At 43.3% G+C, this 27,795-nt stretch overlaps 2 protein-coding genes and 1 long non-coding RNA gene across 13 annotated transcripts in view; 1 reads left to right on the top strand and 2 right to left on the bottom strand.

The window, feature by feature from the left end:
* LOC107052962 overlaps nucleotides 1–21,703 on the bottom strand; it is a 29,134-nt gene extending 7,431 nt beyond the window's left edge. For 4 of the 6 annotated variants that reach the window (XR_006938975.1, XR_006938974.1, XR_006938977.1 and 1 more), the window contains exon 1: nucleotides 238–21,703. This is a non-coding gene — a long non-coding RNA (uncharacterized LOC107052962). The remainder of the gene's footprint in view (nucleotides 1–237) is intronic. The other 2 variants (XR_006938976.1, XR_006938973.1) reach the window with 2 other exon arrangements.
* Nucleotides 1–27,795, bottom strand: part of ENAH (ENAH actin regulator) — a 131,836-nt gene that overhangs the window by 100,430 nt on the left and 3,611 nt on the right. The window lies entirely within an intron of this gene.
* Nucleotides 19,515–27,795, top strand: SRP9 (signal recognition particle 9). The gene is made up of 3 exons (NM_001097536.2): nucleotides 19,515–19,651; nucleotides 22,568–22,636; nucleotides 24,516–27,795. The coding sequence occupies exons 1-3, from the start codon at nucleotides 19,580–19,582 to the stop codon at nucleotides 24,633–24,635; spliced, it is 261 nt and encodes an 86-aa protein (NP_001091005.1). The 5' UTR covers nucleotides 19,515–19,579; the 3' UTR covers nucleotides 24,636–27,795.

Genomic DNA, 27,795 nt, shown 5'->3' with positions numbered 1-27,795 from the left:
AAATTAGAAGGGATCTGGCACTGTTCAATAGTAAAGGCTCAAGAGAAGACATCTGTACGAAGACAGATGGGAGACACAGTGTTGAAGTTCAAAGTCAAGAGGACACAAACATGAAAAAGCCATCTCAGGTTCGCTTTCATACAGCACACAGCCCCAAGACCTACTGGAGGGAGAATGACCTCTGTGCACATAACTGGAAGCTTATGGATTTTAGATTCAAACTGAGGCCCTACTTACCTAAGGGATCCTGTTGTGCTTTGTGGTTGTGGTTAAAGCAAATTCACAGTCACGTGAGATGGAAGGCCCAGGCCTCAGAAGGATGCATGGATCATCCCCATGCATTGAGAGATCTCCAGCACATGGCCATGCTCATCTCTGCAGCCGGTCCCATGGGGTTAGGGTGGGTGGGGTTGTTTGTGCTGGCCTTGTTCCTCCTGCTTTACATCTCCATGCCCGCAGACCACAGCAACCAAAATAGCTCTCGGCCTTCAACCAAGATCCTGCGCAATGGGGACAGTTCTTCAGCTCCTTCCTTGTACTACAGGCACGGGTTAGGTTGATTTAGCCATTTTTTCTTTCTTTCTTTCTTCTTCTTCTTTTTTTTTTTTTTTTTTTTTTTTGTAAATAAGGTACCAGTATGTGCCAGCAACATTCCTCTCATTTTATCTGATCTCATAAGGATTATTTTTAGTAAGAGCTAGTTCGCCCTGAAAGAAAGCTATTCTCTAAAAAAAGCTTTGTATACTTAAGACATATGGGACAGAAGGAAGCCTGCATCTTGCATTACACTTTTTTCCAGTCACCAGAAAAACCCTGAAATCGCCCTTTTTAGCAAACACAAAAGATAAATGGATTCGTTCTAAACTGAAAATAATACATGTGCCTTGTGCCATTCTTGACAACCTTTTCTCATTAGCTCACAGAGCAGGAGCACAGCTCTTACCTTTTTATAACAAAGTGACAGAGGTACAGCTCCACTGAAGTAACAGCTGCATAGCCGCAGTTGAATGGGAGCTATTTCTACCACTTCTGTTATAAAAACTCATTGAAATAGTTTACAGCAGCAGCAACATCAGCCATTCTCTTTTCTGACAAGCTTGCAGGCACTACAGATGCTGCTTAGGGTCATCATACCCTGTATTTTTGTACACACGCTCAGTGAATGGAATGCATGATATGCTTACTAAGCTACTTTGGATAAACATGGAAAAAACTCTAGTGGTGTAGTTGTCACAGACCAGAATGGTTGCATGTGCTGTGCGATTTGAAGGGAGATTCCTATCCGCTGTGTCATTTACCTTTTAGATGTTGCTGTTGCCTGATATTTCATAACCCTTAATTCTTTAGATGCTCCACTGAGATTGTTATATACATATATGCATAAAAAAATGAGAGCTGTGCATTCTTGCATGATGTCATGTTGTAGCCCACAAACTGCTCTATTGCTCCTTACCATGTTTGGGAACAAAGGGCAAGGGATGCTGATGACGTATGCTCTGAGTCAGAATTGTTTCCCTTTCACACTTGGAAAACAGAGCTCCTCTCCTTTACATACATTTTATGTACACATGCATAGCCTTGGGATGTCACAACAGCTGGAAAAAACCACTCTTCTGTTTTGGACATAAATCAAAGACAGCCACGGTCCTGTGCTAGATGATAAATCAGCTGGTGAGGTGAATTCAGCAAAAGCTGCCACGAGTTAATTTTTAACTTAATCTTTTAAGCCACGATCCTCCAAGTCTTCAGGATCTCTGAGTAGGCTGGGCTCTGTCATGCATGAATCGATTGCTGGCATAAGTGATACAACAGTAAATGGAGTCCCGAGTCGTGAAAGCCTTTGGGAAAATAATAGTGTGCGTCTGCGCAATGTATGTCACAGGGAGACCTTGCTGATGGCTGCATTCCCTGGCACAACTGGAATGTACACACTACACTTCAGTTCCTGCTAATTCATGAAACCAGCAGGGAGAGAATGATGGCATTAAGCATGAAACTGGCATCCAAGATACCACAGGGTCTGCTGCTCTCTCCTGCTTCCCATGTGGGGTTCTGAATGCCTCCTCCCATGTCCCGAGCCCTGCTGCTGTGTACCTTGTGGTAACCTCACCCTCACAGCAGGCCGAGAGAGGGCAAATGCATTTAGGGTGAACTGTGCTCTTTGGCTGGAATTTATGAAGTAAGTGTACATTGTGACATTATGGATCAGGAACACTAGGCTTTCTGTAGCTGAGGTTTTTAGTTTTCCTTATAAGTCACTGTTTTCAGCTACTTAGAACATTGGCAGGTATTAAGCGTTATATTATTGTAGTTCAGGATATTGACATCATCTCAATATTTTTGGAAAATTCTAGCCAAAGTAACCAACTTAGGAGAAAAAGATACCACTTTGCCTTTAAAATTTAACATATATATATATATATATATATATATATATATAAAATATATATATATGTAGGAAATCCTAGTATATCCTTAATCTAAAGTATGAAGGGATCAGTAATGCTGGCATCAAGGAGGTACATTTTGCTGTCCATACAGTGAGCCTCTCAATTTGGCCAAACCTCTGAAAATCGTTTTGCATTTGTTCAGTCAAGAATGGACAAGCTCAGATTAAATTTGTGCTATGTGACAAGGAGCTGGGTAGGAATTGACGTTGACCTTGCAACCATTGCTCATCTGCTTTGACCACTTGCATTTTAATACGGTCTTTATTTCTGCCACTTCATGCAGAGGTTCCTCCGAGTCATCCAGTGCATAGGAATTACTTCAACCTTTTATTCTTAGCATCAGTAAGCCTTCGTGTGGTGGTAGGCCCGAAGTCGGGGGGTGTTGTGTAAGCACAGAAGAGAGCCAATCTATTCACTTACAACGCTGCAATCTAAAGAATCTAGACCGTAATTCAATAGCTGGAACTTTTCTCTGCAGGGCTGGAATTGAATTCAGTCCCAATCTCCAGCTTATCTCACTTGTCTTTCTTCTTTTTTTTTTTTTTCTTTTCCTACAATCTTTAGGCTTTTGTTTCTTTTCTTTCATTTAGTTTCACACTTTTCAGTAAAAAAAAGAAGTGAGCACTCTGTATTTCTCACCCTTCTCCATGGCTGTTTTTCTTTCCATTTCTACTTCCGCGCTTTTCCCCCACAATTAGCTCTTTCTTTTTGTCCTTTTCCATTTTCATTCTTATTTTCCTCTTCTGTCATGAGGAATGAATCTTGGAAATCACATTATCTTTGAAATTATTTAAACCCATATGACATATTCAGACCACCTCTACAGTCACAAGAGCTCAAACTTTATTCTTTTTAAAGAAATATTGATAAAAACCATTTGTGGGCAGCCTTCCAACCGTGACATCAGTCTTACGACATTTACCCGAGTTTGCTGACATCCTCGAAGAATGATCTCAAGAGCTGAACCTCTCCTGCCTGAGAGGGCCAGCAATGGTACGATGCAGTCAGTATTTAGTGAGTCGACAGCTGATTATCTGGAGGCTGGAATGGTAGAGGGGGAGAGGAAGAAGCCCACCAAGAAGCAAGATCTGGAAATGGATGAAAGAAGGATGTGATTGAGAGGATGATGGAAAAGCTGAGGAAAAAAGAGAGGAGGAAGAAGAGGAACCCAGAGGCAGGAGTGGCAGTAGCCTAGAGAAGACATTTTCTTCCTGTGATGGAGAAGGAAGAAAAAAAAGTACTGATTAAATATTAGTTACAACATAATTTTAATCTATGAACAAAGCTCCTGGTGGTATCAGTATGAAATCCAGTGATAACTGCAGAGATTATAATGAAACACGATAGCCTGCTTTCTTTTCCTGTCAGCTCTGCTCTATCATCTTCCCGATCCATTCCTATTTTCTCTGCCTAGACCTGCCCAGCTCCTGCTGAAACGAATAGGAGCTTTGCCATCGACTTCAGGAGGAGCGCAGTTGGGCCACACCGGTAGATTACCACAGATTGAGGCCAGCCCAGGCAATGCGCTTGCTGAAGGGCCGGTTCCACTGCAGGAAGCAGGGGACATTTTACTGACAGCGTTAATGCGCTGTGGAGCAATAAAACTACCAGGTTCTGCCCTGTTATGGAGCAACATGGCAAAAATTGCAGAATCCACAGTATTACCCTACCCGCAGTTTTCCATTGACCCTAATTATAGCTTTGTTGCTAGACCTATGTAATTTGATTTTCAGCAGCACAACAAAAAGACGGGAGCTCAGCAGTTCCTGGAGCAATTGCACGCAGTTTGCTGGACAAATGTATTTAGCTCGTAGCCAGGAATAAGCTGAATAACAAACTGAGAAAATACATGCCTAAACATTGGGTCTCCAGCTGGACTGAAGGGCAAGAAGGAACACCAGTTAGTCAGAGGCGCCCTGCCTGGAGCTCAGCATCAGGCCTCAGATGTTTAATGCTTGTTACACTAGCAGCAGGTGGTAGATTCAGCCTAGCCCTTGCACTTTTATTCCAGCTGCAGTTCTCCTGTACTCAGAGATAACAGAAGGCTGAAGCACCACTGGTGTGGCACTTGAACCTTGGGTATAAAACAATAAAAACACAAATCTTTTTCTGCTTGTCTTGGTTATTCGTCCCACTTGCCGCCTGAAAGGTGATTTTATAACTCAGCGTCTGCAGGTTGCTCGGCCCTCATCCTTGCAGCTCTCACTGCCCAGCATGATGGCTCTGGCCAGGACAGAGCCAGCCTTGTCCACAACAGCCCGCTCCATGCCATGCTGAGAACCTGTAGCCTGATCAGCATCGACATCCTACCAGGACCTGGTCTGAAATCGGTGAGCCACTTCACAGCAGATACTGCTTTTGAACTGTAGCTCTGCAATAAATTATCACTTCATTCACCACATGATTTTTTTCTTTGGATCCTAAAACATTCTGTTATTCCCACACATACATATCCTCATTGGCTTTGCTGTTCAAGGCCCTGCCCCCATTCTGGCCTACCTTACTGTTGCCACGCAGGTGTCACCCTCATCCCCGACGGATGAGCATTGCTGGGGAGCACCAAATGCCCCTGGCTGCTCCATCCCTCTCATGGAGGCTCTCAGCAGGGTACCCGGCAGGAAGGCCACGCTTCCACCTCAAAGCAGTGCAAATCCAGTCGCAAATCCAATCGAGGTGAGTTAAAGTAGGCAACCAGGCTTTCCACGAAGGAACTGAGGTGTGGCTGAGGTCCTTCCTGCCAGCTCATTCCTCACCACTAAGAAACGTTTGAGGGAACTGGGCATTCTCTGCTACAGCGAGAAGAAGCAAAAGGGGCACGATTTCGGATTGTTACTGATTTTGTTTCGCTTTCTAAGGCAGCACGACTGAAACTTGGATTCTAATTATCTCTTTTTTTGTTTTAAAGTAGCGGTGCTGAACCAAATCCCATCAGTTCTTTTCCTAAGATCAGAAGCAAAGCTGCCTTTAAAATGTATTTTGCAGAGTCCAAGCCACTTATATTAGAACAGCGACCAAGACAAATCCATTCCACGGCACTCTCGTTCTGTGTTCAATAATAAATAGGGGGAAAAAATACCATTGAAAGGCCAAATCCTGCAAGGTGCTGAGAAATGCAGACTATTGTCTGAGCTTGCAATCTGACCCTGGCTCACATTTGTCGGCTAAAGCAGAGTAAGCACACACGGTACTCGGAAAGCAAATCAAACACAATTCGGACAACACATTCGGGCTGATAAAAATAATGAAAGGTTTACTGCTTTGCAAAAGTAATACGCTCAGTAGAAGACAAGCCCTTGGAGCCTATGTGTCAGCATAACACCTTTCCATGCTTAACCTTTCTAAACTGCGTAATGCAGACATTTATAGGTGTGTGCTTCAAATGGAAAATAATCTCTTTGGAAGAAGCAGACGATGGCTTTTTCTGACACGTTGACGGGGAATCATGTTCATTGTTATGCATTTGCTCAAGCACTGGAATTCCACGTGGCTGAACGTTGCTTCATCAGATGTGTATCAGTTTAAATTAGCTGAAAATCCATCCTCATTTGCATGCTGAGATCTCAGTCTTTGGAGGAGCTGATTTATCATGGCGGTTAAATCCAGATACACCACCAATAAGCCAGGAAAGACAAATAAGCCTCTTGGCATAAAACAAATGAGCTGAAGGGGGGAAAAAAAGAGCTCAGAGAAAGTAAGAAAAGAGAAAACCTTCCAGTGAGAAAAAGGCAGAGTTTCAAACCCCTTCTGCTGTCCTGCTTGGATTTCTTCACGCCCCACTTTCCTGTCAGGCCCTCATTTCATTTCCTTGTTTTTCACATTGCTTTCCGAGCCACCTTCCCTGCTCCCATCCACCGGCTCTCCACGTTTCCATTTGCATTCCTTTTTAAATCACTTTTCTTCCTTTTTTTTTTTTTTTTTGACAAAACTGATGAACCATTTAGAATGCCTGAAAGAGAAAGTTCAGAAGCACCGAAAAGCTTTGCGGACAATCAGATCAATGGCAGCCACCTGAGTACACGTTTAGCTCCCAGCAAACACAACGAAAAGCAGAGGAGGACCTTAAAATGAACCGCGGCTGGCAGCAAACCCCTTATCATCCTTCTGTCGCTTGTATCAGTTTTCTGATTTGCGAAGGCTTGGTTTCAATGAAGGAGAAATGAAAAGCTTGCTCAGTGCTGAAGCAGCCTGGAGTTTGTGGCTAAGTGGTAGAATAACTGCCCTTTAAGGACTATGGAGGTAAAGGTAACATCCTTCCAGGTAAGACCAGGTCTCCTCAGTCAAGGAGTGTCCCAGCAGGGAGAAATCCTTCCTCCTGCACAAGCTCTCCTTTTATGATGGCTAATTAACCTGGTGTTACCTTAAGGACGCACCATAATTTTCAGCTCTGACTCAGTTCTTATTCATCGCTATTTAAGGGCAAAAGAGAGATAACTTGTCTTGTTTTCCTCTGTGCTCATGTCATTCGGATTGGGTAGAGGGTTAAATGAACTCCAAGAATTTAGTTCTCTTAAATGCTTACAGTTTTATCAGGTAGCGCTGACTGCGTATAAGGCAGCCTGTGCCACATATACTGCCGTTATACTCCTCTGTTCTTGATCTAGCTGCTTTGTTTCCTGTCACGCTCCCGGTAGGTCATAGCTGGGGGTTCATTCACTCTCAAATACCTTCCCAGATACTCAAATCCCACCTGTGTTATTGCAGTTTCTTTCAAATCTGCCTGGATCCCTTGTGCAGAGTCAGGACTTTCCTGTTCCGCAGATCAGCACCGTGCTGGCTGAGCTCCAGCTCAGGTAATTATACCTAGCTCTCCTTAACACTCCTCCACTTCAGCTGCATTCAGAGCAGTCATTCTGCACTTCTCCAAACTGCTTCATAACATCACGGGTACCAAAGACGGATGAGATGGGTCCTTCAGAGAGGCTGCACCTTTCCTGTTAAGGGTAAACCAATGCCTTCCAAAGGTTGGCTGAAAGCACTGTCATGAGGGACATCTTCCTTTTTCTTTTTTTCCCCCACTGAAATGCTATTTCAAGTGAATAGCTGTCATGCAGACCAGAAGCTGAAGGACAAACACTCGGTCCAGATTAACCTGCAGTTGCTATTTGAACATGGAGACTTCTTGCTGTACATTATTATTCTGAGCCTCGCCTAGATGCGTTTGGTGCCTCGTGTCACTTGAGCCGGTTGTCACAAGGCGCTCACAAAAATAGATGGCTCACATTGTTAGCAGTATCAATAGAGAGGCTAAAGGCAGAATGAGCACTGCTAGAGGTAATGCTGCTATTTCAACCACGAGGCAAATTACGAAGCAAGACAAATAAAAAACTTAATTTTGCAACAAGCCGTGGCTCAACCTGCTTGCTAACACCCTCCTTCAACCCTGTGCTTAACCATAGGCAGCTCAGAATGTACTTTCCAATGCAAGAGGATTCAAATAGTCATATTTAAGATAGAAGAAAATATTTTTCTTTCTTAAGTATAAACCATAAACTGAGGTCAATCACAGCAAGAATATGGAGTATAGAAAGAAGAGAGTGAAAAAACTGCTTACTAGGCGATGCCCATTTCCTCCGGGCTGTGGCCATGAGCGCTGGCTGTAAGCACTTATGCAAGATCATCTAGCTGCTCACTGCAGTGCAGTGCTGCCAAGGCAAGGAACACATTCGCACTGCAAGCGAGTTCATTACAATTAATTCCAACTCCCTCACCTTGGAGGAATCTGAGCTGCTGCTGTCGGTCAGAGGTGGTTAGCTGCTCAGGAAGAAGTGCTGCGCTCGGGAAATTCTTGGGAAGACAAATGATTCAGGAGAGGTTTATGCTCATGAGAAGTTTAAGACATGTTTTTCTAATGTAAACCCAAAGGCTTTGTTTTCTCCACGGGCCATCTATCTTAGATGGATTATCAAAGAGCAGTCTTATATAATTGGTGCTGGTTGGAGTGGAGTTTGGAGCAAATTATCTCTGGAGGTCTACTCGATCCCAAGTTATTCTATGGTTATTCTCCAGTCTCTGTGCTACAATGACAGCCTGTACCTGGAAAGAAGCCAGCCATGCCCCTCAGCACTCACAAGGAAATCCTTCACTCCAGAGAAATTCCTACAAGGAAAAAATGGGAAAACAAACATCCACCCAATGCAAGAGCGACAGAAACTATATTCAGCATGTGTTGCTTCTCTCTTTCTCCAAAATCTTCCAGGTTTTAAAAGCTACCATGTCCAGCTCAGCTTTCACAATAAAAAAAAAACAAACCCAGCTATGCTGTGACTGAATGCGGATCAGGTGCTGAATTGGCTTCTGCAGAACGGTCACAGAGTGACCATCCCAGAGCTCACCTGATGGCATCCACCTGGTGGGGATGGCTTCTGCCCTTGTCCCAGAAGGGGCTGAGGAGAGGGGAGAAAGGGAAGGAAAGGGATGGACCAGAGGTCTATGGAAGCACACATCTGCAATCTTAAGCAGATTTTACCCTACTGCAGAGTTAAGGTAGCACAGTTCCTGTGCAGTTTTGATGACGGGACTTGGCTAGTGCAAAAATAGCTGGCGTCAGGTTCGGTTTCTTCCCCTTCTGCTAAACAGAGCTTTCGTGCAGAAAGAAAATGACCCCACTGTTCCCAGTAACATTCTCCTCCCTTGCAGTTCACTGGTACACAAGCAGTAATAAATCCATATTTAAAGTACTGTTGACTGCTTTAGAACTTAAGCAGCAAAAGAAATAAAGTAAGCACACAAGCACGTACCCTTACATAGTTAAACAGGGCACTCAATGCTGGGAATAACTAAAAGCAGGGTTGACTAAGGAACTAAGTAAAACTGTAACGCACCACTGTAAAGTTTATGGCACGTGGATTCTTTTTGTAGTCGTTATGAGTGGAAACCAGGAATGAGTGTGCATGTTTGCACATGACAAACTACAAGAACAAACTCACTTTAGGATTCTTACTGGAATCAAAGCACCGGGGATGAGGAGAGAGTCAAAGTACAGAAACGTGATGGAGAGCTCAAATGTTTATGAAGAAAAATCCACTTTGTAATGATGTCCATGTAGAACGGATACAGTTAGCTTACATTACACCAAGAGAGATGAGTACAGCGATGGTGATGCTACTACACGAATAGCTAATAAGAAATGCAATTAGTATTATTTCACGCTCAGATATTTTCAAGAGGGGTGATATCAGAGTGAAGCCAATTCCACAGCTTCATCATGTTCAAAATTATTCTTTCTCCTTGTTTGGAAACTTTGAGCATCAAATAGGTTTTGTAAAAATTGCCTTACCAGGGCCAACTCAGGATGCTCGTATTGATTATTATGGGTAGAGATGTCTAACAGAAGAACAGCAAAAGTCTGCATTTCTATAGTACCCATCATCCAAATATTTCAAGTATTGTAAAAATATGACTTGATTGATTTGCATCAGAAGATCATATCCATCTTATTAAAGAGAAGCAAAGGCACTGCAATCATGGGTCAAATTTTCAGCATTCTGCCAGTCTTACTCTTTACAGGGTCCTTACACACTGAGTAAGCTCACTGTGATACAGTACCTAAGACACCTTGCTTAGTAGTTTAAGGAAGAGACTCAGTCTGACAATGCACATTTCTGGAAATGCTGTAACAGTGTCCTGCTCTCAGAATTCCCTGAGACAGCCGTGTGCTTTCCTTAAAAAAAAAAAAAAAATGTTGCTAAAAAAAATGTTGCTGCTTTACAATGGAGTCGTTTTTATCTGCATGATTGTTAGCACTTCCAGATGAGTGCAAATGTCCTGAGTCAAACTTTATATAAATGTGGAAATAACCATTAGTGAGCCAGAGGTGCCTGTGAAGATCGTAGATGATACAGAGAGGGATATCTCGAGAGAGCTGTGGTTCAGCTGGAGAAAATCAAACAGGGCCAGCTAGCAGCCAGGGGACATCAGAGAACCATGAGAGTTGCTGAGGATGTAGGCAAAGTCTGCGTAGTGCTGCAGGACATCACAGATGTTGAACAAGGGATGTATGTCAAGAAAGGTCTTGTGGTGATACAGCAAACCAGAGGAGATGTTACCACGACGGAGCTGTCTGAGAAAGCCTCACAGTGTTACAAAATGTAAGCACTGGGCCCCAGGATGATGATAAAAAACAGAGAAGGCTGAGAACTACTGGGGACAGAAGGCAGTCAGCTGTCTGGGGAATTCAGTAACAAGGGAGTGTTGCTGAATGCAGTCTGATGAAGACAGGCTACAACTGCAGGGTATAGCTTACAAGGATGTTTGAAATAATAAAGTCACAGAGCGTCCATATTTAATGGGGAGTAACACGTTCTGCAGGAGATCATGGAATGTTAAAGGAAAATGCAGAAGTACTTAGAAACACGCCAAGGAACAAACGTATTATAACGTGAAACGGGAAAGAAAGAGAAACCTGAGCTAATGACATTCGTTGCTGAAGTGCATGAGGGAGAATCTGAAAAGCTCCCCAGCCTTAGGAACCTTCTGGGAGCAGCTGCTGAGCCTAAAGAAGGTTAAGCATGTTAGAGAATGAGAGAGCAACCGTAAGATGCCAGAAACAGCAAAACAGATTGTGAGTTGAATGACAAATGTGTAAACTGCTGGTTGTTATAAAGGGCCACAGTGTCCAGAAACATTAGAGACTACTGTTCTGTTTCTGGAGGCCCCCAAGAGGAATGCAAGTTGAAAGGCTGTTGGGTATGTTGAATAGCATCAAGAAACACTGGAGAAGGCCACGAATACCTCTAAGGTGGGGGTCCAGAGAAAGGCATTGAATTAGTGAAGTGGTTAGCTATGCAGACACATAGGAACCGAGGCAAGGTTGTGATCTCCCACAGGCCCAAGATGCTAGGAAAAGCTCAAGAAGGAATGCAGATTGCCAGAGGGACTGAAAAATCCTGCATATAAACTAGAGACAACAGAAAAGCTGTGAGATCTGTCAGGAAGCACAGGGTAAGGTCACAGACTGAAACAACTCAGATGTCTGGTTTCACCGTTTGACTAATAGAAGAAGGATGTGACCCAAGATAATCCTGCCCACTTCTCTTTTAGAGTGTAGAAGAGAATCCCTTCCAGTACTGCCTTAAAGCAATGAATGATTCCTGCTGAACAACCAATGCCATGTATGGAAAATAGCTATCTACACTATGTCATTGTATGCATTTAAACTGGGCCTCAGAAACCACAGGAGGGTAGGAGAGGAAAATAATCTCTTTGGGACAATGGAAATTTTACAGGCTAGGCTGTACCTACCTCTGCTTACTCGCACAGAGAGCCCTTTTGCCCCTCATGGCACAGCTGTCAGCAGGCAGACATCGCTGGTCCCTCATCATGCATTTGCAAAATACTAATAGAGAAGAACAGAGCTGAACATGTGCTTTATTCATAAAACCTCTAGCTCCACAGCACTAGTCCTTAATGGAGTAACGTGGCTAATGTATTTACAATTCACGGTGCTGCCTGACCATGCCTCGCTCCAGAATGTGGGCAGGACAGGGGACTCAGCCCCTGCCTGGCAGCCCAGCTTTGCTGAAGAGACACTTGGTCTGTGTGAAACCTGCTCCTTGCTGCACAGCTTCCTAAGGGAACGATGCAGCACATCTCCCTCCCTCCAGCACAGCTCAGCCTGAGGAGAGGCATTCTGCAGTCTGCGTTTGGGTGGGGAGGGAACGGGGAAGGAGACAATGAGTTATTTTTCACAAGATGTGCTACGGAAGGCAGCAAACAGCAAGGTTTCCAACCTCTTCCCTTTGTTTGCCTTAGGTCTCTCGATTTCTATATCAGGCTCCGGTTCAGCTTCCATTAGCGCTTCCTCATCAACATTGTTAACAATGGTTTCCTCACAGAGGGTATCACTAGGATTATACTTACTGCCAGAATCCTCTGGCACGAAATCACTGTCTGAGTCAGAGCAGAGAAATAATTAACCCTCATGATACTTCTCTGAGGAATGAATGGAATACATAAGAAGATTTATGGGGCACTTAATTGATCTTGCTCCTAAGGAGAAGAGCTTCCACACGCTGAAGTCAGCATTGCCACTGAAGAGTGAAGAGGTCGCTTGTGCCAATGCTGGAAAAGTCAGTGGACTACACTACCTTGATTGCCTTAGCTACCTTACATGCCTAAACAGCTAACCACCTGTTTACCACTGATCCTGGATTAGATCATGGTTTCGTTACCAAAAAAACCACTATCAGTGTCAACAGATTCTCAGCTACTGTGAGGAGTGGATTCAGGCAGGTAGGACTATCTTACTTGAAATCATCAACACCTGATTTGAAAACAGCCTTCAAACACTCCTGGGCATTTTCTCCATCTGTAAGACTAGATTTATGATTCAATATACAACAACTGCAGAACTGCTGGAAAATGTGCCCTGCGTGTGAGAAGAGTGCTGCCCCACAGACGAGAAATGGGCATCAAGACTTGCACAGATTTGCATGTTTTTGCTGTTTTCAGCTCTAAAGATAAGAATTTTCCTCCCCTCAAGAATATAATCAGTTACTTCAGTTGAAGGCATTCCCAAGCAAAGCTAATTAACTTTCTTGGTCCAGAAGCATCCCCTCCCATAAGCCGATAATATGTCTCCCTGGGATTGGAGCAGGATAGTACAGTCCTAGCTGGCAGGGAGGGATCTCTAGAGAAGTATATATCATACAGATTTCTGTCTGCAAAAAGCACCAGCCTGCTAAGATCTGGAAGCCTCAAAATCCTCTCACTTCTGCTGGGAATTTAGTTCAAAGCAGCTGCATGTAAATTTTGCATGGCAAATGCTAGGCTGGCAAATCTTCCTCATGATTCTTGTTTTTAAGTCAACAAGAGTAAACTGTGTAGAAGACGAGTTTGCTTTAGGGCACTGAGATTTACTGTAACTGTTTTAGAAGAAAAATGAAAACAGGCCTGTGAAAAAAAAAAAGAATAAAGGATTTGAAATATGTATGAGCAGATGCGCTGCCTTGCCTCATCTCTTTGTGCCGCTTAGAGGGGACACTGATTGGCTGAATCCTGATAAATAGAGATCTGGTATAGAGATTCCTCAGAAAACATGCAGCTACCATTCCCAGCTCCCATTCCTCCCATCCAGCAGGAGGTAGCAGGCTGGGAGATGGGGAGGGAGCGTCAGCACCAGGCTGTGAGTTTCCTGCAGGCCTCTCATCTTCCTCTCCACCCTAAAACGAAGAGAGCAGTAGGTATTTCCTCATTCACTCACAATCCTTTCATACATGTTTCTGACACCTGTGCAACCCCTAAAATTCTGCCTCATGAAAGAAGCAGATGCTTTCTAATTCATTCCTAAAGTAGATCGCTTGGATTTTGACTTATTTGATTTGGGTGATAACAATAATAATAATAATAAAAGTTGCTAATGTAGAGAGGAAAATACTTTATCAAGGATGCAGTGGTCAGGACACACTTCAAATCTTGTGAGGAACGAGCCCTTTGGTACAAAGTCACAGCCCTGACGTATCATTTATACAACATTCTCCCTGCTCCCACACCTATACCCTACCGAGCTCCCCTTTCCTATTTTCAACATCTCCAAATGTTATGAAAATGCTAGACTTAGAGATTTGAAGTTAAAATTTCCCTGCAGACTAAAGCCTGTTGATGGGCCAGGTAAATGCTTGCTATTTCCTTGACAGGGATCGTAACAGCAACACCATATGTTGGAAGTACGGAAGCACTTCCAGCTCAGATCCCAGCTTTTGCATATGCTCTATGTGGGCCTGCAAGCCTGACAGCTACACAAGCTCTGTATCAGATATATTCTATCGGAAGCTGCCATACTGTAGGCATCAGAGGAGCAATGTGCATGCCTGTGGTTGTTTTAGGAACTGGCAATGCCAATACTGAGCATCTACTCTGACACTTTGTCAAACTCAATTGTGAGCTCCACCTGCACCAACTCTCGACCAAGAACCAACACTCAGTGGAAGTGCAGGAGCTCGCAGAGGCTTTGCTCTGCGCTCTAGGCAACAGCTGCTCTTCACAAAGCTTTTTTTTTTTTTTTTTTTTTTTACTGTTGTGATGATGAGAATGGGTGTATGGGATAACAGCTGTGCTACTGCAGCTTCAGATGTCGTGCTGCCTGCTGAGCGGCCCAGCGCAGCCCTGTGTGTGGAGCAGGCCCCGCTCCATCCTCTTCCGCCACAGCTGAGGGGATAGAAGAAGCTGCTGATTCAGATCCACTTCCCCGGCTCAGCTCATCCTATTTCTTCCTGTGGAAATCACCACCTCTTCAGCTCTGCCTGCAGAGGCTCGTGTGGGCACCCCCTAACCTACTTTTGGTCAACCTGAGCCAGACTTAGCTTAAATGGATTAAGTGGGAGGTTTTTGCTAACCTAGTTTGATTGAAGTGGGTTAAGGGGCACTCACAACAAGCATCTCTGTAAACAGATTGGGAGAGGGCATTAATTCCTGGGAAAAGGCAATGACAGGTGGCTGGGCCTACCGACCCCTTTTACCAACACAGCTAACTCACGAGGATGCTCAAATAATCTTATGGTACTCAAACATCTTATGGGCTGAGACGTAGCTTAGTCTTAGAAATCAATGTAGTTAGAAGTACCTACAGTTCTTTTACCACCTATGCAGTCATTTTGGTCCAGATGACTTCGGAAGGTATCGCCATAAGCATCTAATATGGCCTGTCCATTCCATTGATTGTACTATTCAATTCTATCAGCCACGGCAGCATGAACATCACTGGTAAATTAGACTTCAGACACATCTATCGAGTAGAAAATGTCTCTATTTAAAGATTAACATAAGAAATCAGTGCACCTCTAGTCTGTACAAACTGATGATCTAACCCAATCCTAAGCATGCACAGAAACTTCATGTAATGACGACATGAAATCTGAGTAGCTAGCGCTGAGTGCCTGTCTGCTTCCTGTTTGACATATTGGTCCATGAGCTGTCTACCAGATGTGCTCCTCTTTACCCTGAAGGCCATCGTGAGGACTGCTATTTCATTCTCAAATCTCAACAGTCAACGTTATGACAAGATACAGTCTGCTCTCCAACATATGTCTCTTGCATAACAAGACATTAATTTAAATGCACTATTATGCTGAGGGGAGTAAAACTGACCACTTAACAGGAAGGGATATATCTTTCTAGCTATCAGAAACAAAGAACTTAACAAGAACTGCATCAGAACAGCATACAAAAATGAAACAGCAGTTTCTATTAAGGCCAGGATGGCAACACGGACATACGTAGGGACAGCCCTCTGGCTCATGCAATGGCTATTGACACGTACCTATATAAACACCCTAAGATAGAGCAAGATTAGACTAAACCATATTAAATGCCCAGTGTCTTTTTTCAAATGGTTAGAGCAAACTAGCAGATAATGCTGCCGTGGGGAATGCTACGGCTAAAATGTATGGCAAACACAGACGATGGTACGGCCAAGGCTACCGATTCCCCAGTGACCCAGGGATTTGTTTGGAGTGTGTTTCCTTTCTCAGAAATAAGGTCACTGGGGAAAAAGGAAGGAAATTAATGGGCATTCAGGTCTCATCCTGGCTAGTTGCTGTGACGGGAACATAGATTCGTGAACAACAGCCCAGAATCCTGTCATCCCCATACAGCCTTCATTGCCATAAGCCATACTTCTGCTCAGTTACACCAATATTTAATTATGTTGTTGTTAGGACAAGATGAGTCTGAATCACTTGATTAAATGCTTATGTACAAGAAAGGTAGGAAATTAGCACTGATGTAATTAATCATATGCTGTTCAGCCTGGCAAAACCATTAACCAAGCTGTTTAAAACCCATAGAAAGCAGCAGTGTGTTTTGTGCTCCTTCAAGAGCTGCAGAATGAAAAAGCTGTAGCTCAGTTTGGCATGTTATAACCCATCCAGAAGCATCAACTGCTTCTGACTGCAGACTCAGTTCTCAGGGGTACCGAGGCTCAGAAACCAATGAGATGTCAAAGACTGCTGAGCTTCCTGTCCTCGAGATCTATCTGCATCCTTTTGCACTTAAATAAGCCCGTATAATTAAAGCTTGCATCAGTACAAATCCCAAGCCGTTTTAGAACATACACACACAAGAATGGAATGTGTGATCACCATGCCCATGCTTTTCCTTTAATTTCACCACGGGAAGGTATTTTGAAAGAACTGACTGTATCTCCTTAAAGCATTAAGCATTCCTGGCAGGAATAATTGCCTCGTAACCAACTCCTTATTAGAACTTTTTTTAGATCTGTATACCTCCACTGACTTTATGTTGCTCTTGTTCCAAGAACAGCATCATCATCATCTCAGCACCAACTTTTGTTCTTAATTAAACTGTTACAGATATGAAAAAAAGAAAAAACAAAAAGCCCAACCCACCTGAGATCAGAGTTTGTCCTGTTGTTTTCCATCGCAACCATCATTTATCATGATAACACACAGTGTTCTATACAAAGCTACTTGCAGCTGGAAAAAAACCACCAGCAGTATGCTATGGTGATAGGGAACTGTTTTAATGAGTTCTATACACTTACTTGAAAAAATACACTTGCCAATAGTAGTACAGCACCTGCTTTAGACTCAATAAAAGCATTAATGAACAAACAGGAACAAAACATTGAGCCCTGAGCAATGCTGAGCAGCTACAGTTTCCATGATCTTTCTAAACTCAAGACACAAGATCTCAGTTGATGATATTTTAAGACACAGTGCAAGGTTTTTTTCTACTGTTTTCTTTCAGGTTTGTTTGTTTGTTTTTTTCCCTTTATGCAAAGGAAGACACTATGTAAAAAAAATAACGACCTTTCCATGTGGAATCCAGGTGCCTGAACATAACTACACAGAGCAGGACTTGCAGTGGCAATACATGTAGAAGCATGATCAAAGAGAGATCATTCATCATGTATATACGCGTTGGATGAGGGGGAAAGGCCCGAGGGAAAACCACACGAAAAATCTTCATCATGCAAGTACTTATATTATTGCTTCATAGTTCTTTATGGCCTTAAATCCAAGCTAAGAAGACATTATCTAAGGTGGCCTAGGGGATATAGCAAGGATATAAAAGGAGACTGAGGAAAGGGTCAGTGAGGTTTTGTAGCATTCTAAATTTCACTTAGTGACAGAATAGCCACTGGCCTGCTGGAATGATTCCTTGCATGAAAGAAAGCAGGAGCTCAAGAAAAGTAAGCAAGATAAGTAAGTGTGTTTTAGCAGAATTCTTTCTAACTGCTAAATTATTATTGGCTAAATATCAAATATTTCACACAGCGATAAACAACTGCTCTTTTTATTTCACCAAACAAAAAGCCCATTGAAAGATCTCTACTATTACTGCATTCGCCAGAACTCACTTGAAAAATACAGTTTTGGACGCACATAAAATACAACTCACAGATGAATAACTGCAACGGTCTGCGTGACTTTTCAAACATGTCAGGAAAATGTTCTGTTCTTCAGTCAACATGAGAACGCAGAGGAGCAGCACGCCAGCTCCTGCTTTCAGATACTCACTGAGTTTTGGAAATAGCCTATCTATCTTTCTAATTGTTGAGATTTCAGCAAACAGCTTCTCTTCCAGGAGAGCTGGGGTGTTCACATACAACCCCCTGCTTTTGGTGCCAAGCCAGCAAAAACAGTAGGAATTCCCACATCCTGTCTTGAAAATGCACCTTTTTTTGGTGGCAACAGCTACGTCAGCACAACAGTCCATACGGTCATAGAGTCACCTGGAAAAATGAACCGATCTCGACTAAAAAAAATGTGTTACTAAAAATGGTGCTGCTTTTAATCCATTTGAGGTCATTGGTTTGATCCCCAGCTCGGAGTCACAAACAGCTGTGGCAGCACAAGTGTGGGGCCATAGGTGGCAGTGGCAGAGAGCAGGAAATCCTTAAAGCCTGCAGCCAAGAACACGCTATGTAGAACCACACGTCACACCGTGTGTCTGCTGTCAGAGGGACACACCACGTTTCCTTCAGAGATAAGGCAATGAAGAAATCCCTCTCTCAGTTTCTTGTCCTGGCTGCCTCAGTTCGCCATCTCTAAAGATGAGAATTCTAGAAGCTACATCCTAAACTGGATCTCGGAAATTATGTTGGTTAAGAAAAAAGAAATACCAAAACATGGTGTTTTCCTCAACCATTCTCTGTCAGTGGCTTAACTGAAGAAATCATGGATGATGAGGCCAATAACCAAGCACTGACAAGCTCTTAAGCCAGCTCTCGTGTTGAAGAATGTACAGAGGATCTTGAACATTTGCATTAAGATGAAAATCCTCTAAAAACCAACCCAAAGCTGCTCCCAATTAGACAATGCAAACCTGGGATTCCTCCTGCAGAAAGAAAAGATCCGTGTCTGATTTGAAAGCCAGCTTCCAAACTTGGTGTGCCACGGCTCTGTGAAACGCTGGGTTGTGTTACAGGGTTTGCACCTCCCACACCTTTCACTGTCACATACCTACAGCCCTTCTTGTCTATAAAACCTAAAGCAAGTCCTACCCTGCAGTTATAAATGGCTGCCCCAGATGTAAGATGACAGAGGAGCGTTCCCTCCAGGGTAGGTTCTGTGTTTGGAGAGCTGGTTCAGACTCTGCCAATCTCTCTATCGCCTTTGATAAGAGCTGTTGATCTGGAAGTCGACACGTTTCTGAAGGTGGGTTCTCAAGCAGCATGACAGCAAAACTACCAGCAAACACCATGCCCATATTTTCCCTTTAATTTCGCTGTTTGTGGCACTGCTCACACGCTAGGCTGGAGCTAATGCCCAGTTCCCACACTCCTCCATGGGTACCAGTGACCGGGCCACACGCACTCCCTCACGGCCGGATCCCGTCAGCCAGCGAGGGAACGGCCCCCACGGAGCGCCCAACGTCGGGCTGCCGCGGGACTCGAACCGGGGAACCCTCGGAGAAGGCGGTGCCGCCACCAGCGTCAGCCTTTCCGCAGCCCGCCGCTCCCGGCGGGGTCGCTGTGTTGACTGCGCTATCCTGGCCGGGCCGCAATCTCTGAGTCACGCACTTCGTGATTGGGCAGCCGCTTCCCGCCGGCCAATGGGAGGCGTCCTTTCGCGGTGAGGCGGTGCCCGCCTACGGCGCCATCTTGCCGGCGCCGGGAGGAGCGGAACGAAGCGTAGCGGCGGGCAGCGAGTCGCCGTGTCGGCCCCGCCATGCCGCACTACCAGGCCTGGGAGGAGTTCACTCGCGCCGCGGAGAAGCTCTACCTCGCCGATCCCATGAAGGTGGGTGGCGGCACCGCCGGGCTGAGTAGGCCTGGCGGGTGGGACGGGCCTCCGACTCCCGAGGAAGGCCTCGAGTAACGTGGCGCATCTGCGGCTCTCGCCGCCGTGTCCTTCAGCCGCTCGGTGAGGGAAGCAGGGCCGTAAGGCCGGCCGCTCCGGGCTCTGTGCCCGCCGGCGCCGTGCCCGCTCTGCGTGAGGCGGAGGAGAGGATTTCCCTGGGTTTAATTCTGGTGGCCTTCAAGGATAAAAATGGAGCGGTAGCAAGGGAACTCCGTGCTGACACATCATCGTCATTCTCCGAGAAGCAGAACCGAGTTTCCGTGTAACTTGTGTAGGGAACCGCGTTACCCGTGACACGTAGGGACCGCGAGGGCCTCATCTCAGAACTCGTGGGTGTGCTGACCTGTGGGTACCTCCGTACAGCAGGTGCACTGTGACATCCTGGAACTGGGATCAAAGCAGTTCTCTTGAATGAAATTATGTTGTAAGCTAGCTTACAACACATGAGGCCATATCTGTTTGAATTAAAAGAATCACAGAGTTGTTGGTAGGGACCTCTGGAGATCCAGACCAACCCGCCAAAAGAAAGCATTGGTTAGCTCCCGTGTCACATTGTTGCCCACAGCATCGCTTCAGGATGGAAGGGCTTTGTTTCCTGGCAAATAATTGCTCAAGGAATTAACTTCTTAATATATGATCGCTTTTTGTTTCCAGTAACCTTTTTCTTCAGTTTGTGCAAACATTAAAAACACTTTTCATGTTCAGAATCATTAAAAACACTTCAGCCAAAAAGCCATACAGAAGGTAACAGGACTCACAAGCCTAAGAAAACACCAGTAAGAAAGGCTTAGTTTTGTTCACCAGAAGTAATATCAGAGAATTACGGAATAGCATTAATTGAAAGGGACCTTAAAGCCCATTCAGTCTCAACCCCAACCATGGGCAGGGCTGCCCCCCTCACCAGCTCAGGCTGCCCAGGGCCCCATCCAGCCTGGCCTCAAGCTCCTCCAGGGATGCAGCATCCCCAGCTTCTCTGGGCAGTTGTGCCAGTGCTACACCATCCTCAGTGAAAAACTTCTCCCTGACATCTAAACTAAATCTCCCCTCTTTTAGTCTAAAACTGTTCCCCCTCATTCAATTTCTATCTACCTACATAAAAAGTTAATTTTCATTCTGATTATAAGCTCCCTTTAAGTATTGGAGGGCCACAATGAGGTCTCCCTCCCAGAACCTTCTCTAGGCAGAACAGAAGTTCCACTAATTTCTTGTGCTGGGTGTCCCAGATCTGGATGTATGTCTGCCATTAGCATTATTAACCACTTCTTGAGCAATTGCCTCCTACCTACTGATAAGAAACCAAACAGAATAATTCGTTATATTATGCTTTGCAATATCCAGTTAAATTAAGATTTTGGAAAGGTTGTAGCTGCAGCCAGGAGCTGCTTTCCCTCTTTTCATAAGGGACCTCAAAGGCACTCTCTTCCTTCACACTCAGCCATGGCTGTGAACTTGGTTATTTACAAAAGAGTTTACGTAGGCTCCAGAGTCACAGTTGGAGTACTCTCCTTTAACTTGCCTGAGAAGCTTTTGTATGTAATTGCACCTATCAAAAAACTAAGAACTGTGGGAGGCAGGTCTGTGTTTTTGGGGAGCAGGTGAGTTTGGATAGTTTGGATAGCAAGTTGTCTTGTCTTAGTGTGAGCAAGTTACCTAACCCATGTCTGTAACAGCCTCTGTTGTGCTTCAGGGCCTGCCTGGTTGAGAGATGTAGTTACACAAGTGTTGTGGTCAGAAGGCTTTCTTGAACAAGAAAGGTAAATCTGTGAAGAGATCTCTCACAGAGACAGAATCTCAAAACACATTTTGTAGTCATGGTGATTGTTGACCATATCATAGGTCAACAGAGACCTGTTTATAGCATGGGTTGTCTTAGTTCAGAATGTTCTCAAAAGCACAAGTTGCTTTGTTTATAGATACTAATGCCAGCTGAGATCAGAAACAATAGAAGTCCCCTTGATCAGTTCTGCATTCAGCAGGAAGCATTCATTGCTCAGCCAGTTGCTGAGGGAGTTGATTTTTATCACAGTGGTTGAGTACTTTAGTTACTGGAGAACACAGAAAGGCTGCAGATAGGTTGAATCTCAGGGCAAGTTCCTGTGGTAGGAGCTGTTTTTAGCAAGAAGTGGAATGCTTGCTTCCTGACTTCAAGCCTAGCCTTGTTGAGTCCTGAAAGCAATTTGAAACTGCTCTCTTCAGTCTGTTTTTGTTTGTTTTTTTTTTTAATTACTCTAAAAGTGTTTTGTTATGTCTCCCCTCTCCACTTGTAAAAGCATTAGGATGATTCAAGTCTGCCTGTAAGGCTTTAATGTAGCTACTGAATTAACTGTAGTGACTGGAAGTAGAACATTTACATAATACTCACCTAATACATAATTAGATACTGTATAAGAAAAGTAGTAATGCTGAGTTTATCCCACTCAGTAAGGCCTTTTCAAGTCTTCACACACAACTGTTTTCCTAAGCGTTTCTTATCTACAAAACAAGCTTCTATTTAGTTTTCCTTGTGTGTGATATATGGTGAGAGAGTGTCTTACATTGACAGGACTCTTGTCACCTATTTACCTGTCACTGAAGTCCCTGCACACATCACTGCTGTATTTAGTGTGGTTTGTAGCATGCCTGATGGCTATTGTAGTACTGTTTAGCATGTTAGGCAAGGAAATGTGCTGATTTAACTTCCAAACCATCTTGTCTGTAAGGTTAACAGCCAGCGGGACTGGGGTCCACTGAGAGGCAGTGAAACTGAAGCAGTGCAGAATTCTAATACAAGGCAGTCTGAACTTGGGCACTCTTCCCTCAGATACATTCTATAGCAAGTAATTTAGATATTAATTGTTAAAATGCTTGTTGTTTCAGGTGCGAGTTGTTCTCAAATATCGCCACTGTGACGGGAACCTCTGTATCAAAGTAACAGATGATGTAGCTGTAAGTACAGAACATTCTCTCAGGGCTTGCTGGACTTCAAGTATTTGCTTTTTGCAAGTATGGGCTCTTAGCCTTTGTCTTGAGTACCTGACAGTTTTCTAAAACCTTATTTTGCTCGGGTTTCCCTGGTTTCCTTCTGTGACTGAAGCTGACCTCTGCAGTTCAGCTCTGCGTGGTCCACAAGAAGCTCTAACAAACACTTCAGTGTTCTTTATAGGTCTCCCCATAATTATTTTAGGATCCTACAGAAAAAGATACTTGAGCATTACAGACATTCATCTTCATGGAACTACATTGGTACTTTCTGCTGAAGTGTTTCAGAAGCATCTTCAAACAGACATTTACTGCTGAGTGTGGGCCCTTCACTTTGCTCAAAGCAGACAGGTTTAATCAGTAGGGTAAGCTGCTGCTTTGTGATGAGGAGACACTAGAGTGTTGCCACAGTGAAACGTGACATTTATCTGCAGCACAGAGATCCCATCTTCTGAAATATTATGGTACCACAACCATTGGTTATGCATTCAAAAGCACTTGAGCTGCATTTACTTACTACTCTTGTTCTAAATAGCCTGGAAGGATGCTTAGAAGACTTTGAGAGGTTAGAAGAGGGCAGAAGGTAGAGATAGAATTTGTCTACACGCAGAAGTACGTGCCAGCAGCAAGTTCTGGTGGTAATGACGTTACAGCCAAATTGTTGTTGTGCAGCCCAAGTGAGAAACAGTGATGTGCCCATGCCTTACACTGAGATCTGGAAGAGTCTGATTTTTCCTTCCCAGGAGTAGTCTGGCAGTGCTATTTTTAACACCTGGGCAAGATGCACAACATCTTGCACAACCAGTAATGACACTTCTTGGTGGTTTGACAGGGCTTAGTTTGGCTGAGAAGCATCTCCTGATCGTGAGAAGGAGGATAACAGGGAAGTAAAAGGCAGCTCAGTTGAAGTTTTCCATAATGGAAGATTGGTGACTGTGACCTATAAACTTCAACTGTTTTTATTTGTAGGCCTTCGTACCTTCTGCCAGTTGTGGAAGGCCATTATGTTGATTGTTTTGTAAAGGGAGGAAACAAGGGGTTTCCTTGCTGCTAAGTGCACAACTAATATAGCTGAAGGAAAAAATAAGCTTTTCTCTACTGCTCATCTCTGAATTAAAATAGAATTTCATTGCTGGCAAAAGCTGCTGCATTGAGAGCACTGGAGGATGGAGCATTGTTGTTTTTAATTGTTAGATAGGTCTGAACAGTCATGCTGATGCTGTGCAGGTATAAGAAATTACTCATGCAGTGAAAGCTAAGCAGCCATTTTATGATTAGTCACTAACATATTGTTCTTGTTCCTTTTGCATTTACAGGCTTGTCACATGAAGGAATTCCTCTTTATCTTAATTAGATATTATTTTCCTAAGTAGAACCATCTTCAAAATGGATTTTGCTTAGGGGAGGGGATCCTATTCAGTGGGAAATACTGATTTATGTCACTGGCAGCATGTATAAGTACTATTAAAGGCAGAACACACTTTCAGAATATAGAGACCAGGACAGTAAAAACTGGCTTTTTCTAGATAAAATTAAACCTAAACCAAGTGTGCCTTTAAAGACAGATTTAAAGCCCAAGTTTTAGCACCTTCTGTGAGAGAGAAGATAATGAATAAACGATGAGCTTCACTATTTTCAAAACAGAAGGGAAGAACCTTTGAAAGAAAATTCAGTAGGCATTTTAAAAGGAGGTAGATGGGTATTGCTGCTGCCACATGGGAACAGCATACAGCAAATGTTCATTGAAGTACTTTGATTCACTGGTTCAAGCACAAATTTGTTGCAGCTGTAAGCGGAGTAAAATCAGTGCAAGCAGAACCTGATCTTAAGCAACTTTCTCTTGCAGTGCTTGCTGTATAGAACAGACCAGGCACAAGACGTAAAGAAGATTGAGAAATTCCACAGTCAGCTCATGCGACTGATGGTGGCTAAGGAATCCCGCAGTGCTGCCATGGAAACAGACTGAACTGCTGAAAATAAAGGAGCGCTCCGGTCGTATTTCACTGGAAGAAAACATCTCTTGGATTTGAACAAACAGTGGGACAGGAGATGCTTTTACATACCAAAGTGGACTGTTGACAAGTCTAGAGCATCTTCCTCCCCAGGCTCCACTTTGGAAAACTAGGAAAATAAATGCTTTCAATTGAAAGCTTCTATTTATTTTTGGGAATTGAACAAGAAACTATTCTTACACACTAAGTATACCAAGACGACAAATCTTTACAAATCTACAGTACTTGTGTGTGAATTGGGTGGGCCACAATCATTTCTGGAAAAGTTGTAATAAAATGTCATATAGGTTTTGTTGCATTCATATGTTATGCTGGTGTATTCTCAGTGAGGATTATTAACGTCATACTGTAGCGTGCTTAATGGATCTAATAAATATTTACATAAATAATACACTTTGGTGGGGTTTAGAAGAATGGATGCCTTCTGAACTGAAGTGTTAAAACTGCCAATGTATATTAACACCACACCTAGCAAAGTTTTAGCTTTTAGAATTGATTTTGGTCGCATGTGTAACATCAGTGATGCATTTGTAGAACTGTTATATTGGGTAAATAATTAAGCTTCTCTATTTGAAATGTTGAAGTAACACTTGCTGCATACAGTTAGCAGTACTCCAGCAGAGTTTCTTTTCTGGTTAGGCAAATACTGATGAAAAATACCTGACCATTTTTTCAGTACTTGAACTATTACATACTAGAAAGGGGGACCTTTCCTATCCTTGCCTCAGGCAAAGCTGAAGTACATCAGCAGGACTAATTCTAGAAGCTCTTGCCTGTTTTGTTAATAGAAGAATGCAACTAAACACTATCCAGTCATCATTTTTAGCTACTTGTAACATTTGAAAACGCACAGTTCACATGAGGCAGATGGATGTCAGCCAGCTGAATAGATAGATAAAAACCAGCTTAATAAATATCACTGTCAAAAATAGACACACACCCACTAGACTTGGACTTTTCACATGGTTACCTCTGGTAGGGTGATGAAAACTTTGTCTTTTGCAAATGCTTTTATGCTTGACGAGCCAGTAGCTGATATTGATACTGGGCCATGCAAACTTAAAACCACATTTTGTTTTTTTATGTAAATATGCTACTGGTGTATTGTATGCCCCGATACTGTTCTGGCTTAAAATCAAGCCATGAAAACCAGCCGGAGCTAGAGAAAGACTTGTCTGTACTAGCATTTAAATATGGCAAAGCAATCCACTTCAATAGCTACCTGTTGTCACTGGCATTAAATAAATGCAATCTACTTAGAGGCAATAGAATTGTCACATTTGCTGAGGCCTCTAACACACAACACAGGCTCGGCTGCTGCAGCAGAATACCCAACCAGCTGATGTGCAACACTGCATACTGTTGGAGAGCACTTGGGTGCTAAATTGCCAGTGGCTGCTCTGTAGGAGTGACCTACATGTAATGGTTTTGGATTGGCTTTCAAAATGCAGATAAATCCAGAGAGAAGGCTAGATTTTGTTCATAATTAAACTGTAATAAGATGCTGTGATCTGAGAATTTTCCTTGACAGTCCAAATTATTGTCTTAATAATTGCAATATAGCATGTTAAGTAATTAAGCCATTTTTTTAATCTAGAGTACTGTTCTGCAATACATATGGCTGCTGTACAGAAGTCACGCAAGTGAAGCTTTATGCTGCTAACTTGGCAGGTGCAAAGACTGCTGCTATCTCAGTGTGATTTTTGGCCCCCTTATGAATTGGTTTGGCATGTAGATGTCTTCTGTGAGCAGAGAGACAGAAAGATTTGATGGTATTCATTTGTGCATGGAGGATAAAGGTAAAGAGAGAGAGCTGCAGGTAAACTTTGTGCACCAAGAGGCTGAAAGGATTGAACTAGAGACCCGGGGAGGTTCTAAAGGGGAGTACTGGTGGCTATTGGATGGAGGGATTACAGTGCTATACTGAAATGCAGTTCTCAAGAAGAAGAGGCAGGAAAGCCAGTTCCTAGTTTTCTAAGTTCAGAAATTAATCCTGTAGAATCACAAGGAAACATTAATGCTGCATTCTTCAAGGTGATGTTATGCTTGTTCTTCGTATCCTCACAGGAAAAGGAAGATGGTACTATGCAATTATAATAAATATTGCTGAAGCTATTGCTTTAGAAACAAACCAAAAGCCTTTAGAAACTCATTTAGGGAAAAAAAAGACTACATACTTCTCACTTCTTGACTTTGTTCTGGAGCTTTCAGCCACTTGAGTGCTCCGTGTTCATGGGATGGTAGAAACACTGAACTCAAAGCTCTGCTTTTTGTTGCTTATGTATGCTTTGTTGTTTATGTATGCACTTGTTGCATACATACTGTAGTTACTGATTCCTAATAAACTTTGTCAGTGAGTTAGGCCATCCAATTGCCAACTGCTCAAAGGTGTCTGTTAGTATGTAATGGAAAAAAAAAGTCAGCTTACCGTGGCTGCTGCTGCATTAAAAGGTAACTGATTGTGTAGAATATCTGCATGGGAAGTGCTGAATGCAGCAGCCCAGCCTATCAGCAGATCTTTCTGGTTTCCAGAAACAATTATGCCAATTAAAGGCTGCAAGCAGCCAGCTCAGGAACATATAGGTAACTTGGCTGGCAAAGGGGATCTTCGCAGGAGGACTGACGTTATTAAAGTAAATAAAAGGATGGTTTTGCTTGCTTTAGCCTATTTTGTTGCTGCATGTGTTAGTTATCTTTGGTGACAATCTCATTCTGTGAGCACAGTTTAATAAAAGGGTCTTCTGTTTCCTTTGGGGTTTTAATTCTAAGCCTCTGGATACGTAAGCATATTCTGGATTACAGGGAGATCCTTTAATTATCCGCAGAAGTGAGAAGTGGTTACAAGTCATGGTTTTAGAGATGCTTATGAAAGAGGCTTTTGTTTTCATCAAAGTCTTGAGCTAATGCTTTCAAGAGCATCAGATTTATTCTGGAAAATTAGGTGCTTTTGTGCCTGAGTCCGTGCAAATGGGGAACTGAACTGAAGCCAAGCCTTTAACAATGTTTTAACTTGTCAAAATAATTGTCTCTTATCTCCATAAGTTCCTTCCTGCAGTGCAAGAAGTGTATACTGCTCAACATTCCCTGTAATAAATGTGGAGAACCCTTGGTTTC

The sequence above is a fragment of the Gallus gallus genome, chromosome 3, assembly GCF_016699485.2.
Source record: "Gallus gallus isolate bGalGal1 chromosome 3, bGalGal1.mat.broiler.GRCg7b, whole genome shotgun sequence".
NCBI classification, from domain to species: domain Eukaryota; kingdom Metazoa; phylum Chordata; class Aves; order Galliformes; family Phasianidae; genus Gallus; species Gallus gallus.
Note: the sequence above shows the minus strand (reverse complement) of the source record. Positions and strands in the feature narration are given on the sequence as shown.

Bases quoted from the DNA above. Each gene is read 5' to 3' on its own strand.
- SRP9 (NM_001097536.2), top strand. From the start codon at position 19,580: ATGCCGCACTACCAGGCCTGGGAGGAGTTCACTCGCGCCGCGGAGAAG. The intron at 19,652-22,567 runs GTGGGTGGCGGC...TTGTTGTTTCAG, and splicing joins ACCTCGCCGATCCCATGAAG to GTGCGAGTTGTTCTCAAATA. The intron at 22,637-24,515 runs GTAAGTACAGAA...TTTCTCTTGCAG, and splicing joins AAGTAACAGATGATGTAGCT to TGCTTGCTGTATAGAACAGA.